Source organism: Apus apus, chromosome 26 (genome assembly GCF_020740795.1).
Source record: "Apus apus isolate bApuApu2 chromosome 26, bApuApu2.pri.cur, whole genome shotgun sequence".
Classification (NCBI taxonomy): Eukaryota; Metazoa; Chordata; class Aves; order Apodiformes; family Apodidae; genus Apus; species Apus apus.
Window position 1 is genome coordinate 3,703,994 of NC_067307.1, and position 17,327 is coordinate 3,721,320.

The 17,327-nt window shown below is 55.2% G+C and overlaps 2 protein-coding genes across 5 annotated transcripts; both read left to right on the plus strand.

Moving 5' to 3' along the window:
- The first annotated feature begins 77 nt into the window (after positions 1 to 77).
- Positions 78 to 9,437, plus strand: LOC127394657 (disintegrin and metalloproteinase domain-containing protein 2-like). The gene is made up of 20 exons (XM_051640754.1): positions 78 to 310; positions 1,023 to 1,092; positions 1,339 to 1,400; positions 1,594 to 1,672; positions 2,084 to 2,160; positions 2,273 to 2,465; positions 2,969 to 3,025; positions 3,250 to 3,321; positions 3,617 to 3,783; positions 4,019 to 4,100; positions 4,274 to 4,410; positions 5,022 to 5,202; positions 5,443 to 5,532; positions 6,045 to 6,243; positions 6,754 to 6,862; positions 7,264 to 7,447; positions 7,711 to 7,791; positions 8,365 to 8,473; positions 8,555 to 8,711; positions 9,332 to 9,437. The coding sequence occupies exons 1-20, from the start codon at positions 78 to 80 to the stop codon at positions 9,429 to 9,431; spliced, it is 2,439 nt and encodes an 812-aa protein (XP_051496714.1). The 3' UTR covers positions 9,432 to 9,437.
- Positions 9,438 to 10,654: 1,217 nt separating this feature from the next.
- Positions 10,655 to 17,022, plus strand: LOC127394709 (indoleamine 2,3-dioxygenase 2-like). Of its 4 annotated transcripts, none has more exons than XM_051640843.1 (10): positions 10,655 to 10,753; positions 11,332 to 11,427; positions 11,938 to 12,057; positions 12,259 to 12,377; positions 12,645 to 12,659; positions 13,093 to 13,192; positions 13,385 to 13,502; positions 13,846 to 13,897; positions 15,331 to 15,479; positions 16,214 to 17,022. In XM_051640843.1, exons 1-10 carry the CDS (start codon positions 10,655 to 10,657, stop codon positions 16,582 to 16,584), a joined length of 1,239 nt encoding a protein of 412 aa, XP_051496803.1. In that variant the 3' UTR covers positions 16,585 to 17,022. The 4 variants fall into 4 exon arrangements, with proteins under 4 accessions (XP_051496803.1, XP_051496805.1, XP_051496806.1 ...); XM_051640845.1 differs by having other exon boundaries at positions 10,730 to 10,817; XM_051640846.1 differs by having other exon boundaries at positions 10,741 to 10,821; positions 11,336 to 11,427.
- Positions 17,023 to 17,327: the final 305 nt, after the last annotated feature.

Genomic DNA, 17,327 nt, shown 5'->3' on the forward strand with positions numbered 1-17,327 from the left:
CGGCAGCGGCGGGGCCGTTACCGGCCGGGAGCGCGGGGCCGGGGCAGGGACCGGGGCCGGGCCGGCCGGGAAGGAGGATGGGGCCGCGCCTGGCGCTGCTGGCCGCGCTGCTGCCTGCGCTGCGTGAGTGCGGGCCCGTCCGGGCCGGCTCGGGAGACCCCCGCACCCCGGGGAACGGACACGTGCGGGGAACTGACCCCGCAGCCCGGCTGCGGTATCACACCTGGAAAGTGACACGGCAGCGGCAGAGGCCCCGGGCCGCCAGCAGCTCTGCCCAGGGCCCCCCAGGGCCCCCCAGCTCCGGGCGCTGGTGGGGAAGGGCGGCCGGGCCCGAGGGGGGTCCCGGCAGGCGCGGGGCTGGGGGTTTGTTTCTCCCGGCAGCGTGACAGGGACACGGAGTTGCGGTTCTGCCTGCGTGGCTGCGCTTTTGGACACACGTTCAATCGGGGTGGGGGCTGCAGCCGTGTGAAACACCCTCGTTCCCGGTGGGCACGTTCCCGGTTCTGTCCATCTGCCGAGCGTGCGAAGCTGCGTGATGTTGGCAGCTGAGTGTGGGGACATGTCACTGGTGGTGTGGGGATGTTACTGGTGGTGTGGGGACATGTCACTGGTGGTGTGGGGACATCACTGGTGCTGTGGCTCCTCCTGCAGTGGACATTTCTTGCATGGTTGTGGATGTGTGGGGGCGAGTGACCTCCTGAGCCCTATTTCTGTTCCTGATGCACCTCTTTGTTCAACTAGAGCTTGCTCTCCTGCTCCCATCATACTGTGTTCACATTCCTGGGCCCTGATGCATCCCAGTGCACAAAATGTATGCGCAGGGACGTAGATACTTGAAAATGAAGTGTGGGTGAATGATAGCAGGGCAGAAAGTAGAGTTGGTGGAACATTCCAGGTAGAGGCATCATCTGTCCACGTGGTTTATAAAGGTGTCTGTCCCAGGCATCTGCAAGTCTGACTGTGGCTGAGGGGCACAACCGAGGTGTTACTAACCTGTGATTGTAACAAAAACAAATTCTGTCTTTAGGTTCCCAGATGGTACTGCAGATCACAGTTCCCCAGAAGTTGCTCTCAGAAACAGCTGGAGAGACGGTAATTAAGTGACCAAATGACATCATGTTTGTGTGTGTGTGTTCATACATGCATGGGAATGTGATGTCCAACAGCCGAGCTGTGGCTGTGAGAGGGACAGTTTTAGGAAGCAAAGTTCTGCCCATGCAGATGCTGGGGGTGCCGTGCTCTGCTGAGCTCTGTTTCTGGCCCTTGGTGTTTGCAGTTGCCCTCAGAGCATGCTTTTCCAAAGTCAGTGTTCCTGATTCTCCCTTTCTCACACACAAGGACACGGTGTCCTACGTCCTCAGGATCGAGGGGAAGCCGTACACCATCCACCTGCAGCAGCAGTAAGTTGGCCCTGGTGTTGCCTCCTCTGACCGCTGCCCTGTTCCCAGCACAGGCTGGTGATCCCCCCTGGTGCCAGCAGAGTCTGATCTGCCAGTGCAACAGCACAGGCTGCAGGACCTGGAATAAGCTCAAGAAATGGGGTAAGAAAATTTCAGAGCATTTTCAGAGGATTTTACTGTTTTTCTGTTCTAGGTACTTTTTACCTGATGATTTCAGGATTTACACGTACGATGAGAAGGGCTCCTTGCACTCTCACTGGCCTCGTATCAAGGTAAGGGTGACCTTCATGGTTGTTCTGTTCTTGCATTGGTCCAGGGTAACTTCGCTGTCCAGTATTTTGGGGAATGTCAGTAGTTCCTGCAGGGGAGCAAGGCTTCCCCTCTTTCTCCACGTTTTTGCTTCCTGATCGTGACAGGAGATGCTGGGGTGAAAATTCTTCTTCCAAGTTTGTTTGGTTCAAAGCTTGTAATCCTGACCACATGGAGACCAGGGGATGAGGCCCCGCACCCAGCAGTGCAGCTTGGCACAGAGCAGGGTGATTCCTTATCATGAGGGCATCACAATAAGGTTTTAATTACTTGAGCCAAAGAGAGATTGTCCTTAAAATCCTTGTTGAGCCGTGACCTGCCGGGATTACCTTCCCGGCCGCCAAAGGGGCTCCTGGTGCTCTGTCGTGGTGCAGGCAGGCTGCCACTACCGGGGGTACATCGAGGGCTTCCCCAGCTCGGCAGTGACCCTCAGCACCTGCTCGGGGCTCAGGTAACCCCCCGCCCCCCCACGCTGCCCGGCCCCTGGTGCCGCGGGGGAGCCCGGGGCCCCGCTCCCAGCCCTCGGCTGCCGCTGGCACGTGTCCCGTGTGGTGGCCTTGCAGGGGCTTGCTGCAGTTTGAGAACGTCAGCTACGGGATCGAGCCCCGGGCTGCTTCTCCTGCCTTCGAGCACTTTGTGTATCGAGTGAGTGAGGAGCAGGCGGCAGGTTCCCTGCTGGCCAACAGCCCCACTGCCAGGGGGCTGGGCGGGCTGGCACTGGAGGAGGTGGCCAAGAAAGCTCCTGGAGCTGACCAGGTGAGTGGTGCCTGTTCTGGTGGTGCTGCTGCTGTCCCTGTCACCCCAGGAGGGTCTGCTTCTGCAGGAAGCTTTGTCCAGGGTCTGGGCAGACAGAGATGGGGGTGCAGGAGGGCCAGTGCTTGTGCTGGGGTGTCACCTGCATCGTTGCTCATCAGGTGCCTGCGAGAGGCATCGCCAAGGGGTACATGATTTATTGGTGGATTTAGAAAAGTGGGGATATTTCTCCCTCCAGTTTGTAGACGGTTGCTGGGGTTCATGTGGGTGTCCCTGTGCCCTGATATTAATCTGAAGCAAGATCCAATGTTCTTAGCAAAAAACTTCAGCGTTGCTCTGGGTGTTAATACATGGCTTTGGCTTTCTGCCCTGACAACAAGGTCAGCAGATGGCGATGCTCGTGGAGGATTTAGTGTCTCAGTCCTTCAGACAAGCCAGTATTTCTTATGCTTACTGATTGAAACGGAGTAGTGGATTATTAACAGTGAGGAATTTTTATTTCCCAGCCAGTGCCCAAATACCAGCGAGAGATGGCACTTCATGTCATTTTGGAAAGGGCTTTGGTGAGTCTGTGTCAATTGGTTTCTATTCTGTGTTTATTTTCTCTGCCCTTGCTCAAGCTGTGATGAAGCTTTGCTGTGGCCACCTGAATGGTCCTGCCTGGCTCTGGATGGTCTGTGCCTTGTGTCCCTGTGTCTGGGGGCACAAGCCCCTGAGAAAGGTCATGATAACCCTGCGTGCTTCAGTGTGGCAAGGAAGCTAGATGCAATCTCATGTCCTTTTTCAGTACAATTACCTGGGTGCAGATGAAGAAGTTGTGACACAGACGATGTTTGAGGTCTTCAGCTTGCTCAGCAGTGTAAGTTTTTCCTGGTTTATTTGTACAGAGATGGAAATTTGGATGGCTTATTTCAGCCAACTAGCAGCTAGGTATTGGTAGGAATTGTCTAATTTTTGAGAAGATAATAGTTAAATGTGCTTTTAATTGTGTATTTCCCATACCTTACTCATGACACAAGTGCAAAGCAATCATCGGTTGCCAACTGCTCCCGTCTGTTTTCATGAAACAGCGCAGCTGCTGATAGCAACAAACATTTAAACAGTGCTTGAAATGAAACATATTGGAGCAGCCACTTCTCTTGTTGAACTTCCAGATGTTCAGGTCTCTTAATCTAACAGTGACGCTGTCCTCCATGGAGGTCTGGATGGATAAAGGTACCTTTAGGACAACAGGGGATGGAGAAGAAGTGCTGGGGCGGCTGTTGAAGTGGAAGCAGACCAGCCCTGTCCTGCAGCCCCACGAAGTGCCCTATCTGCTCCTGTAAGGAAAAATTGTCATTATTTCAGAGCAGACAGTGACAACCTGCTCACCGCATGTACCTTTGAACGATAGACTTTGCTGTGATTGTGATACCTCTTGTAAAAATGAGCGAGGGTGCAGTGAGGTGGTGCAGACATGGGGTGAGCCCTGCCCGAGCCTGGCACCATCAGCTGGTGGGGCTGGCAGGGACAGGCTGTCCCGGGCTGGGCGGCCAGCGAGCGTGTCTGTGTTTCAGGTACAGGGACCCGGCAGCGTTCCTGGGAGCAGCGGCTCTGGGGAAGGCGTGTCAGAGGGATGCTGCGGGTGCAGTGGCCGTGGTATGGTGCTGCCTGTCCCCTGCCTGTCCCCTGCCTGTCCCCACCAGCTGACATGTCCGTGGAGCTGCAGCTGGCCCACGGGTGACAGGGACAGGCAGGAGCACCCAGGGCTGGAGCTGGGGTCTCAGCAGGGAAGGCGCAGCCACAGCAGCCCTGCTCTCTCCTGCCTGCAGTTCCAAGGGGCCGTGACGCTGGAGTCCTTCTCCGTCGTCCTGGCGCAGCTGCTGGGACGCAGCCTGGGCATGAGCCCCGACGGCTCCCGGGAGTGCGGCTGCCCCGGGCGCGTCTGCGTCATGAGCCCCGAGGCGCTGTGAGTCGGGGGGGTCCATCCCTGCCAGGGGCTGCCCGGGGGCTGCAGGGGCCGGGGCGGGTGGGCAGGGGGTGCTGGGGGTAGCGGGGACCTGGCAGCTGCCAGTATTTTGGCCTTTCATTTTATTATCTCGGCCATAAAAATTACAGTGTTTGTGTTAGTGAATATTTTTGAGAAGTAATTGTTGTATTTGCTTTAAACAGGAGAGTGTGCTCTTCCAGCACTCCTGCCTGTGCTCCTACTCATACATGATCTGAATCCAGTTTTACAAAATAATTGCATGTTAAATATACTTTTAAATAGCATATTTAGAGTGACAACCAAAAAGGAATTGGAAACACTGTGAGAAAACAATGCAGTTGTTCTTACTATAGGAAAGATAAAGTAGTGACTTGGGAAATGCACACTTTGTGTTCCAAAAGCAAGATATTCCTGAGTGCTTCTCAATCTCTGTTCATAGGTTGTAAAGTCAGCTTTGACAAGTGAACTGGCAGACACTCAGGGGACCATTGTGCCTGGTGCCAGCAGCTGAGCCAGTCCTTGCACTGCACAGGGTTTGAGAGTGGACAGCGTAAGTGTGGTAACATAAATGGATCATTGCTTTGTTTTAGACGTTTCAGTGGGGCAAAAGCCTTCAGCAACTGCAGTGTCGGGGACTTCAAAACCTTCCTGAGGCAGAACAGGGACTGTCCTTTCATCAGGCCTGCTCTGCACCAGCCGTCCTTCCGCGCGGCCACCTGCGGCAACGGCGTGGTGGAGCCGGGCGAGCAGTGCGACTGCGGGACTGCCGAGGTGGGGGTTTGTGCTGGGGGGTTTGTGCTTGGGGGCTGCACCACGGGGGCTGTGCTGCCTCCAGGCCTGCGTGGTGCCCAGGGAAGCAGTGCCCAGCACTGTCTGGACCATCGCCGCGGTATCGCTGTTGCCCCGGCCCCTCCAACGCAGGCTGGTTGTTGGCAGGACAGGGCTGAGGGCAGCAGCCCTCCAGCAGATGAGAAAAATTGCATCAAATCATGATTTCTGCTGTGTTTGCAGGCCTGTGCGTTGGACAAATGCTGCACTCCCCGGTGTAACTTCAGAGAAGGAGTGAATTGCTCCACGGGATTATGTTGTGCAAATTGCCAGGTAAGGTGTGTTCATAATTAGCAGAAGTTAAGGCCATTTTTAAACCTTGGGGCAGGAGCAGTTTCTCCAGCAGCACTGTGAACCAGCTCTCTGGTTTTGCTTGTACGGACATCTACAGAAAAACTTTGTGCTGCGTTTTGTCTCCTCTGTAATGAATGTCAGGTAAGGCACATTTTTGTAATTATCACAAACCAGATCATGGTTTATTTTTTGGAGAAATAATATGTCCCCATGCTGAGGGATGGAGAGAAACTTTCTGCTGTGCAATCGGAAAGGTTCCCGGGGTTGGGCTTTCCAGCTCAGCTCCCTGAAAACCCCAGGAGGAATATTTCTGGGGGAAAACTGACTTGGGCAGTGTAACGTGTGTGGTGAGCCGAGTGCCACAGAGGGGGTCCCGAGGGACCGGGGACATGTGTCAGGACAGTGTCAGGAGGGGCTGTGTGGGGCTGGAGAGGGGACGTGCTGGTGGGTGTGCAGGGCTGGGGAAGAGCCCTCTCTGCCTCCTCTGCCAGTTCAAGCCCAAGAACTCCCTGTGCCGCCCCCCGGCCGACCTGCAGTGTGACCTGCCTGAGTTCTGCAACGGCTCCTCGGCGTCCTGCCCCCCCGACCTGTACGTGCAGGACGGGCACAACTGCGAGCACAGCAGCGGGTACTGCTACCAGGGACGCTGCCGCTCTCCAGACCTGCAGTGCCGGCAGATCTGCGGGAAAGGTACCGGGATGCTCTCCTGTCACCCGTGCCAAGGGCAGCGGGGCTAGGGCACAAGGTGGCCACCTGGCACGATGGTGCCCACCTTCTCGTGTGAAACTGGGGAAGTTGGGAGCCACTGAGAGTCAGAGGTGTGGGGAAGGGCAGAGGGGACTGCATGAGGGATCCCCCCTGCTTGCAGCAAGGGGGAGGGGAGGGGCCATCAGAGGGGGACAGGTTCCACAGGGACTTCAGGCTGGCATAGCCAGACACACACACCTACCTCCCTCAGGGAGGAGATCAGGTTAGAGACAAAACCTAGTCCTGGTGTGGGAGGTGTTTTGGACTGGTCAGGCTGTTCTACCGACTGTGCAGTCTGTCCCACAACCTGAACAGAGGTGGCTAGTAGTAGGACTAAAGCAGTAGCCAAGTATTCCTCTGTTAGAGGCCAGAACTGGTAAGTGTTGGAAGCAACAGAGGTGTCTTAGTCTGTATTACCCCCGGTGGTAACCAGTATGACTTCTAAACTTATAGGTTCAAGAAATGCTCCTTTGGCCTGTTACCAGGAAGTCAACATGCACGGGGATAGGTTTGGCCACTGTGGCCGCCACCCATCACGTGGATATCAGGCCTGTTCTTGGGAGTAGGTATCATGGGAATGCAAAGTGTTCAATTGGGAATATATATTTAATTTGTGCTGCCCTTTACTGGTGATGCCAAGTACTAATCTGTGAGAAGGTTGCTTTGGTATAGTTTTCTTTTGCTGGGCAAAATTAACTTGCAGCATTGGCTCTGGCATTGAGTAACTGGAGGCATCCGAAGGCAACTGCAGCACACCCATAATTGTGTGAATGTTCAGTGATCTGATGGTTTGTAGGACAGCTGCTCTCCTGGTATCAAGGATTCAGGTCTTCTGAAATCTCATGTGCTTAGGGTTTTGTGTCCATCCCCCTCCCTGAGCTATGCACCTCAACATCCGCAGCATTCTGATCAATCAGATGCTGTATGTTCTGTTCTCATTTGTCGTGCTAACGAATTTTTTAGGGCTGTGGGCTGTGGAAAGTTAGTATGTACATACCCGGATCCTGTTCCCTTCACCAAAGCCAAGGTTGCCGTAATCTATGTTCGAGTGGGAGAACATCTGTGCGTGTCTTTCGACTTTATGCAAGGACCCAAGGTGCGAGATCCTCTCCTGATAAAAGACGGCACAAAATGTGGCCATGAGATGGTAAGGAATATTGCACGAGCATCTGGAGAAGGCATATAATTGTCACCACTGTAACACTTTCAGAAATAGCTGCTGTTTTGCAGTATGAGTTAAAGGTGCTCTGTAGTTAATGATTTTAATAATTACCTGTGCTGTTGACTTTTGATCATTCTTTAGGGCTAGGAATCCTTTGCAGAGGACTTTTCCAGCCTCAATAATTCTGTGATTCTGTAAGGGGTGATAAAGGAGTGCCCAGAAGGACTTCTTTCTTTTTGGTCTTTCAGGTTTGTATGAATGGCACGTGCCACCCACATTCAATTTTGAAGTATGACTGCAACGTACTGAAAAAATGCCATGGGCATGGAGTAAGTAACAGCAGTGCAGCTGGGTTAGTGCTACTGGTTTGATGAATATTGCTGGAGAAGAGAGAATGGTTCTGGTAAAAAGCCCCTTGGGGCTTGTCTGAGAATTGCCCAGACCCGTGTTTTGGGCTAATGCTTGTTCTCTGAAATCATCACTCAGTAATGGGTTACTGTGGGAGAAATTAAGTAGAGAACTTAACTTATTTCCTGTCCCAAGTGAAAAATAAGTGAGATAAAGGGGCTTGGAGTATTTGTTTGTCTAGATTAGCAGAAAACTGGAAAAAGAGTATCTAGAGAGGAGTTAACTGCACGTAATTGAATTGGTGTTGGAAGCGATCAGTGTAGCTGTGCAAGGAGAGAGGCAGGGTGATGAGGGGCAGAATGGGAGTTGGGGGGATAGTGGAGGGACTCACACAGAGGGCTCCTGGGGTGCTAGCAGGCTGCCGTGCCGCGGGGGGGGGGGGTGCAGAGGAGAGCAGGGGCAGGGGAAAGGCAGCAGTCCCAGTGGAGGTGGAATACTGCTCCTCAGCAGGGTTTACACTGAGGGGTGTTCTCTGCCTCCCGCGGCGTGGGCAGGTGTGCAACAACAAGAAGGACTGCCACTGCCTGCCAGGATGGAGCCCCCCCTCGTGCGAGACCCGAGGGTCCTCCATGGGCGGCAGCATCGACAGCACGCCGGACGCGGGTGAGTGCTCCCAGCTTGAGCCACGGCCGGGGGGCATCTCCCTCCCCTGAGCTTGTCCTCTACCTTTGCATCTCTCCCTAGGTGATGTCACCGAACAGTCTCTCCTGGTCGTGCTGAAGAACTCGCTGCTCCTGAGCTTCAGCAGCGTCTTCCTGATCCTGCTGTGTGGTGGTGTTGCCATTTCAAAGTGGAGCTGGCTGAAAAAATTCTGTGCAAGGGGGGAATCACAAGTAGGGAGGTAAGTTGGTATTAGTTAATGCAAATCCTTTGTTCTGGGTGTGGGAGACAGGCAGGGATTTTTGTGAGCAAGGCGTTGCTGGAAAAGCTGGTGAGTGGGATTTACAGCAGGGACAGAGCAGAGCAGGAAAGTGGTGCCTGGGGAACAGTAACTGTTGGTAAACTTGAAACTGTTGGTAAACTTGAAATTGACTGTTGGTAAACTGGAAAATGATTGTTGGTGAACTGGAAAATGATTGTTGGTAAACTTGGAACTGATTGTTGGTCATCAGGGGAAGAAACGGGCAAACAGATGTCTGAAATACACAAATGTTGGAGAAGCAAAACTAAGGGTGGATTTCCTGGGACCAAGTATGCTGCCTGTGTGCAAGAGCCAGAGGAAATAGGTTTTCTGTTTGCTAATTTCTGGGGAAAGCTAATTGTGAAAGGGGAAAAGTAGGATATAGGAGAAGCTGCGGATCCAAATAAAAATGGGGAGTGGCAGCTCAGTCTGTGGTGTGGAAGAGCAGAGTGGGAGGGAGATGGAGCTTGGATGAGCAGGGGAGCAGTTCTGGGCCAGGACAGGAGGGACATCAGGGCTGGGGGGCCAGGGCTGAGGCACCACTCTGGTTCTCCCCACAGCTCCGAGGAGGGTGGTAACGTCCGGGAGACAGAGCTGGAGTCAGACATGGAGTCAAACCTGGAGCTGCAGAGAGCACGGAAGCCGCAGAACAAGCCGTAATAAAGGTGTTGGGTGGAGCCACGAGTCTGTGCCTCAATGAAGGGGACAACGGGGCTGCCACCAGGTTTGTCTGTCCAGTAGATCTGTCTGTCCGCTGGGACGGAGGCACCTCTACCATCATCACACCAGAACTGCCTGGGGCAAAACACCCAAGGAGCCAAGCACTATGCTGAGGCTGCAGGGAGAGCAGCAGAGGTACAGACAGGCCGTGCAGCCCTGCGCTCCCTGCAGTGCCCTCACACCTTCACCCCACAGCAGTGCCCATCTTGCTGCCCGTGTCCCCCAGCCCTTCCCCTCCCCTGCCCCCTGGTATCCCCAGTGCCCACAGCACTGGCCGTGCTGATTTTCCCCTGGGAAACCACTGTTCTGGCAAGCCATGCTCAGAGCATCCTGGCAAGCCCCCTTGGCAAGGGTGGACCCCTGAGGCCACCTCAGTGGTGGCAGGGAAAGCCTGACTCATCAGAGCAGGTGTTGTGCCAGGAACCCCCCGGTGCCGGGCAGCCCCCTCCCCATTCTGCCTGCAGTGTGGGCCTCACCAGCATTCACCCCCCAGCAGGCAGGGAGTTCTGCTCTTCTGCATCTGAACTAGGTGAGGAGCCCACAGACCCTCAGACCAAGGTCTAATTGATGTCTGTGCATCACCATTCACCCTGCCCCCCTGGGAGTGAGTGCATGCAGCCACAGGGAGGGCACAGCTGGTGCTCTGGGGTGGGTACCAGCACACCATTCACTGCTGCCAGTTACTGCTGTTGCAGTCTGGCTGCCAATTAACACTTTTATTACAGTCTTGCACTTTGTTTGTCACTGGGAATTTAATGATGGCGTCAGCTCATGGTCTGTCATTAGGCAGATAAACCTATGGCCCCTTCAGTGCAGCTTCCCATGGGAGCCTGGAGCATCCCTGCAGCTCTGAGGGGTGGGTCCTGGGAACAGACAGCTTGCAGCCCCTACCCACGGCAAGGGAGCTTCCCCGAACCATCCCCAGCGGTGGGTGCCCACGGGGACAGAGATCAGTGTTTGCTCCACAGCACCTTATCGGCAACCTTTAGCCGTGTTTGCTCGGCCCCTCCGGCCATTGGGTGGCCGGGCCCTGCTCCCCTGGGACAAGGTACGTGCAGCCCCACGGCCGGTGCTCGGCGCTGGCTCAGCACATACCGGAGCGGGGCCGCGGGCGCGTCTCAGCGAGCCGGAGCAGATCCCGACCCCGCAGCCGGCGCCTGGCGATGGAGGCTGGCAATGGCACAGAGGAGACCCCGCTGCCCCTGGTGCTGAGCAGGTTCCAGCTCTCCGAGGAGTACGGCTTCCTTCTTCCCTGTCCTCTGGTAGGAGATGGCTGCGCTGCCGTGTCTGCGTGCTACAAGAGACAGAGAACAGAAAAATAGAGGGGTTGGTGAGCAGCCTTCTGGTTGGGTTTCATCTTAACACTATTTATAAGAGTTTATAAAGAGCAAGGAAGAAGGTATGGGCTGTTTTGGCTTAGACAGTTTCATAGGCTGGACTTGGTGATCTTAAAGGTCTTTTCCAGCCTTTGTGATTCTGTGATTCTGTGACAGGACAAACCCCTCACTTTAAAAATTAGTAAGCTAGCTGCAGCAAGTGGCACGAGGGAGAGGAGAAGGAGCTTTGCAATCCACACACTGGCCTTGGCTTTGCTGGATTTCAGGCAGTGCAACAAGAGCTGTCAGGCTGCAGGTCTCCCATGCTCAGAGCGGAACTGTTCATCAGAGGGGGCACTGCACAGTGGGAGTGCTCAGGGACAGGCAGATCCTTGTTTATATCCTCCATTACTTCACAATTATGCAGGCTGCTGTTCCAAGAGGGAGAACCAGACAGGAACCATTAGCAAGCTGTGGGGGCTGGCTGGGCCGTGCATTAACCACCCTCCCCTCTCTCCACCAAGGCAGAGCTGCCAGCACCCTATGGCCCCTGGATGGAGATCGCCCACAACCTGCCTCAGCTCATCGCCAGCCATCGGCTCCGCTCACGAGTTCACCAGGTACCTGCCTTACCTTTCCTGGCTCTGGAGGTCTCTCAGACCTTGGCTGGGCACAGCAGTGTCTGCAAAAGGCACAGAAGAGCAAAGCAGCAGCAGAGCCACGTCCTCAGCAAGGGCCCAGGCAGGCAGGGCTAGCGCCCTGCAAAAGCAAAGCCGCGAGGTCGGCACAGAACTGACTCCTACGTCAGTTCCAGCAGCACCGGCCAGCCCAGGCAGCCAGGGCTGGAGCGCAGCGAGTGGTGCCAGGGGAAACCCTCTAGATGTGACAAGAGCTGCTGAGGCGCTGACTTTTTGAGTAAAATCTCGTGGTTTTTTGTTTGTGCTCAACAAACTAGCGATGGCAAATCAGGAGCAAACCCTGTGAGGGTGGAAGGGAATGGAGGGGAGGACAAGGGCAGGGGGAGGCACTAGCAGGGTCTGTCTCTGGCTGGCGGGGCAGCCTCTGCCATGGACCCCTGTGGTACCATGTGCTCCCGAGGTGCCCTGTGCTCCCAAGGGTCTCCCTGGCAGATGCCACAGCTGAGCACCCAGCACCTGCAAGGACGTGAGGAGCTGCACTTGGCACATCTGGTGCTCAGCTTCATCACAATGGGCTACCTCTGGCAGGAGGGCGAGGAGGGCACTGTGAAGGTAAGAGCAATGCAGAGCAAGTTTGCCTGCTCCTTGTGATCTGATGCTGCTCCCCTGGGACTCATCCCATGGGAGCAAAGCTTCTGGCTTTGAGGCCACAGCAGGAGTGTGACCCCTCCTGCCTGGTGGGGTACCTGCAGACGGGCACCATTCCCCAACCTGACAGTGTCCCTGTCCTTTCCTATGCTTTGTGCCATTCAGGTCCTGCCCCGAAATCTTGCTGTCCCCTTCTGGGAGGTGTCACAGGCCCTCGGCCTCCCCCCCATCCTCAGCCATGCGGACTTTGTGTTGGCCAACTGGAGGAGGAAGAACCCCAACGGGTAAACGGGCAAAGATGGGCAGACTGAGTGTGGCTCCTCCCGATGAGCCTGAGTAGGGTCTGTCCAGGACAAGAGGGACAAACTTCCCAAATAGCTCCTGTTTTGCCAAAACCCATTGAAAACCCACCATTGTGGTGGGCCTGTCTCACGGAGAAGGTCTGAGGAAGGGTCTTGCCAGGTGGTGTCTGGTGCTGAAACAATTTATAACATCTCTCTTTCTCTCTCCTTTTCTGTTGCATTTGTTGGCAATAACTGAAATGCCTTCAGGCCTCTGGAAATTGAGTAAGTATTTAAAATGCTTATTTATTTTCTAACAGTATTAGTTTTATTTGAATTGGCTCAGGACTCCAACACTGCGGGTCTCTGCTTAGCTTGAGCCTACCTCTTGATATATGAGCACAACAAAACCAGCGCAGTCTTTGGCACACAAATGCCACTGCAACAACAGCATCGTGCTGTGGCCGCAGCTGAACCGTGGGCTGCTCTTGTCCATGCAGAGCCTGGCCAGCACAGTGCACAGGGAGGGTCGTGGGTTCCTCTGAACCAGAGCAGCCCCTCTCCCCTTTTGCTCCATGCCAGTTTGTTTCTGCCTGGGTGAAGGGAAGAGGCTTGACAGCCAGGAGGGTTTTGCTCCAGGAGTTTGAGGGGTCCTGAGGTGTTCGGGGACATCCTGAGCAGGCTCCCTGCTCACCTGCTCTGCCGGTCGCCCCTGCAGGAACCTGGATACCATCATCTCACTTCCCGGCGGACAGAGCCTGCGAGGCTTCATCCTGGTCACCCTCCTGGTGGAGAAGGCGGCTGTTCCTGGGATTAAGGTACGGTACTGCTGTGCCCTGGAGCTCTCTGCTCACCCAAAAAGCACCCACAGAGGCACACCCAGGAGGTGTACCATCCCTGCACACTTGCTCGTGGGCTAGGGAAGGGGCAGAGCTGGCGTGGGTACCCAAAGACACTGTACGCAGACATCCCAGCCCCTCAGTACTTTGTGCTCTCCTCTCCTCTCGCAGGCCATCGTTCAGGCCATTCATGCCATCCTGCAGCTGGATGAGGAGACCCTGCACAAAGCCCTGCAGGAGCTGGCAGAGGCCATCGGGGACATGGGCAAGGCTTTGCAGCGGATGCACGGTAACAGCAGCCGAGAGCAGCTCCTGTCCTCGCAGCGCAGTGCACGCCTCAGCTCCTCGGCTGCGTTAGCACTGCAGCACCCAAACAGGCCCAGGCTAAAAGCAGGGGATGTTTTTGGGCTGAGCAATCCCCAGGCACCAGTGTGGTGCCCCAAGGAGCCCAGCTGGGAGAAGTCCACCCTGAGGAGAGGGCACCAGCACCTTGCACTGCACCAGCCCCTCCTGCCGGGACCTGCTTGGAGCACAGATGCGGGGCACCCCGGCTGCCACTTGGGAAGCACCAATGCAGAGGGAGCAAGTGGCCTTTAGCCCACAGTAACATCCATGGTTTGATTTCCTCCTAGACTATGTGGACCCAGCAGTATTTTACGCTGTGATCCGGATTTTTCTCTCTGGGTAAGTTCAGTGTTTTCTCCTTTCCCTCCCAAGTCACTGTGTTGGCAGCTCCCGGGGCCAGGGGAGCAGGGGATGTGCTGGGAAGGGGCAGCTCAGGTAGAACACAGGGACCCCAGGGCAGGGAAGGAACCGGTGCAGTGTCTGGCAGGGTGGACATGTCAGCAGGGCCAGGCAGAAGCATGGCCCTGAGAGGGGAGCTCTGCAGGTTTGCCATCCCTCATCTTCACTGTGAGGCCATGAGCATCCCAACTGTTCTGCTCCTGGGCTTCTCAGGGGGTTTCTATTTTTGTTTCTCTTCAGCATTCCTAAGTCAAAAGGCTCCATGCATCCTCATTAGGTTTCTCTCATTTTTTATCCAAACTGACCTTATCTTGATGGTCATCAGCCTGGAATAACATGCCTTTTAAATTCACTTCTGCTTATAAGAACTTCCCACTAGTAAAGGTTACTATAAATACATCCCTGGGAGAGCTAAAAATATTATGGTATTTGATAATGAATCTATTTTCTCTACATTTGGAGCAAAATCTGCTCCAGCCTTCAAACAGCCTTAGCAGCCAGCAGCGAAAGCTTCATGAAATGGTACATTCTTCAGAAGGTCAAGAGATGTTTTTGTGCCAGTCACATTATCTCTCTGAAATTAAAACTCCGCTTTTCATTTATGAGCCAGCATTTATCCATTTTTGCACAACAGATGACAGGGGTGGTGAGTTAGTGGTGCACGGGGGGGAGGCAACAATGGTGCCCAGTTCCTGGGCTTCTGAGGATGAGCAGGTTTATGAGAGGGAGGAAATCACATTACAGACTTGTTCTCTGCTGAAATAAATAAAGGCAGGCTGTCCTGTGCTGTCTTTAAAGACATCATTTCAAGAGAACAAGAACAGACAAAAATCCAAAGTACAAACTTCAAGGGCTTGAAAGAGTATTTGGGCAACTCTGTCTGGCACAGAGGCAGCCCAACTTCTAAGGGCCACTCTTAAGCAATTCATACATTGGATGCTGCTATTTTCTTTTGCCTAGAGCAGGGACACCCCCCACCCCTTCTCGCACACCCACAGCACCCCTGAGTGTGCAAACCAGCGCGTGGCACCTGCCATGGGCCTTGAGTGGGAGATGGAGGAGCAGCCACAGAGCTGTGGGGGCCCAGCACCACGGGCACTCCCCTAGAATGAGCCCTAGATTGTAGTCAAAGGGTAATTAAGGGTTTCTCCCTGCACCCACGACCTTGTCCTGTGCCTTGGCACAGTGTTTGATGTCCAAGTTTATCTCATGTTTGAGGGCAGCTGACAAGGCTGAGCAGGGAGGAGGAGATCCATGGGCCAGGTAAGGAAGGTTTTACTCAATCTTCCCAGCCCGAGGTCCCCTCTTGTAGTGCCCCCCATATCAGCCACCTGTGGCTGCTCCCTTCTGACTGCTGTGTGTGTCCCCCCTAGCTGGAAGGACAACCCTGCAATGCCAGATGGGCTCATCTACGAAGGTGTGTGTGAGCAGCCCATGGCCTTCTCGGGAGGCAGCGCGGCGCAGAGCACCATCCTGCACGCTTTTGACGAGCTCCTGGGGATCCGTCACAGCCAGGAGAGCAGTAAGTCACACGCTGTGTTATTTTTCCTAAGCAAATAAGGGGCAGGGGAAGGACTGAGCCAGGGCAATTCCCACTGGGATGCCTGGAGCTGCCAGTCAACAGGACATGTGCCCATCTCTCCCTCACAAAGCCCTCACTGGGGCAAGGCTCTGCCCGGTTCGTTAGGGAGGCTATAAACAAGGCTCTGGCAGGCACTTCCTCGCCACTAGAAATTCCTGCATGGACAGACTTTGCTTTTTGTGTGTCAGGGTTTTACTGAGGTTATATATGGGACCAGAGATGGGGGAGCAGAGGGTGCTAGCATCCTGCCAGTAATGCAGCTCATCCATTCACATAGCTTTCATCAGCCTGGTCCACAACAGAATATATTTATCACAAACTGGCAAAACTGCTCTAAGAGCAACCAAAACCCCAAAGAACTCAAAACCAAAAGGCTGAGAGCAAGGGCTGAAACCTGCCTTTTAAGGTTAAGACCAGCCCTAATGGAGCATTGACCTAATATGGATTTTCTCCCTCAATTAGTCGGAGGGCTCGAGGCTGTGCAGGCTGTCAGGTACCATGAGGCCCAGCTCAGTGTTGGGGACAGAGGCAGGGGTGGCAGTGGTGCCTGAAGCAAGGATGCTCCAGGGCCTCATTCTCCCAGTATCGTGGAAGCCAAACTCCTGGGTAGTTTCCTACCACTGACCCAGTTGTGGACACCACAACTTATTTCCTCCTCTGCTGGTGTCTTGCAGCTGCGTTCCTGCACAGGATGAGGGACTACATGCCCCCACCCCACAGAGCCTTTGTGGAGGAGATCCACCGTGCCCCCTCCCTGAAGCAGCACGTGCTCTCCTCCGGAGATGCGCGGCTCTGTGCCGCTTTCAACCGGTGCGTCTCGGCACTGGCAGACTTCAGGTCCCTCCACATCACCATCGTCACCAAGTACATCAGTGTTGCAGCAGCCAAGGCCAAGGCCGAGCGAGCAGAGCCAGGCAACAGGGCTGGCCCTTCCACAGGGAAGCCTCCATCTGCACTGGAAGCCAAAGGGACTGGAGGGTCCCACATCTTCAGCTTCCTGAAGAGTGTCAGGGACACCACCAGGGAGGGGATGATAAGTGCCTGACTTGCCCCGAGGATGCACAAAGCTCTGCAGGAGGCCAAAGGGCTCCGGTGTGTGTCTGCAGGCCCACGAGCCACAATCTCACCTCAGTGACAGTCACCCAAGCCCTCCTTTCAGCAGCACCCTTCCTGCTGCCCATCTGGGACCCGGGGAACACACTATGGGCCATCGAGGGAGGAGAGCAGTGCTGCTGATAGCCCCGCAAGGCACGCAGTGAATGCAGCATCCTTCCATGGTACCAGGATGGGCACAGCATCCTTCCACAGCACTGAGATCAGCACAGCATCCTTCCACAGCACTGGGAAGAGCCATGTCTGTCCAAGCCATGCTTGCTGCATCCCACCGGGCTCCCTCCCCGCGACACCCCGGGCTCGGGGCTGCCGGCGGGGCCGGGCACGCCTGGGATGACCCGGTCCAATAAAGCAGCGATTCCCAAACCCAGCCGTGCCGCCGGGCTCCGTTTCCATCCGAAGCCGCCTCCTGGACATCCCATAGCGACATCCCAGCACTTCTCCATCGCGAGGTGGCGGCAGAAACCTGCCTTTGGCTCCGCTGCAGAGTCTCCGTCGCAGCAGCAGCACGGGGGGGGCGGGCAGGTAAAACAAACCACGGGCGGGATTTGGAGGGGGGGGGGGGGGGGGGGGGGGCTGCCTGTCTTACACTGCTGGTGCCTCTGCAGCCGGATCGCGGGGGTCAGCTAACAAAGAGCAGCTCTCCTGGCATGGGGATGATGCTGAAGTCGCTCA

Excerpts from the sequence above, each read along its gene's own strand:
- LOC127394657 (XM_051640754.1), top strand. The coding sequence starts at position 78 with ATGGGGCCGCGCCTGGCGCTGCTGGCCGCGCTGCTGCCTGCGCTGCGT. Across the intron at positions 3,322-3,616 it reads TCTTCAGCTTGCTCAGCAGT|ATGTTCAGGTCTCTTAATCT; the intron begins GTAAGTTTTTCC and ends TTGAACTTCCAG. Across the intron at positions 6,863-7,263 it reads TATCAGGCCTGTTCTTGGGA|GGCTGTGGGCTGTGGAAAGT; the intron begins GTAGGTATCATG and ends CGAATTTTTTAG.
- LOC127394709 (XM_051640843.1), top strand. The coding sequence starts at position 10,655 with ATGGAGGCTGGCAATGGCACAGAGGAGACCCCGCTGCCCCTGGTGCTG. Across the intron at positions 10,754-11,331 it reads TCCTTCTTCCCTGTCCTCTG|GCAGAGCTGCCAGCACCCTA; the intron begins GTAGGAGATGGC and ends CTCTCCACCAAG. Across the intron at positions 13,898-15,330 it reads ATCCGGATTTTTCTCTCTGG|CTGGAAGGACAACCCTGCAA; the intron begins GTAAGTTCAGTG and ends TGTCCCCCCTAG.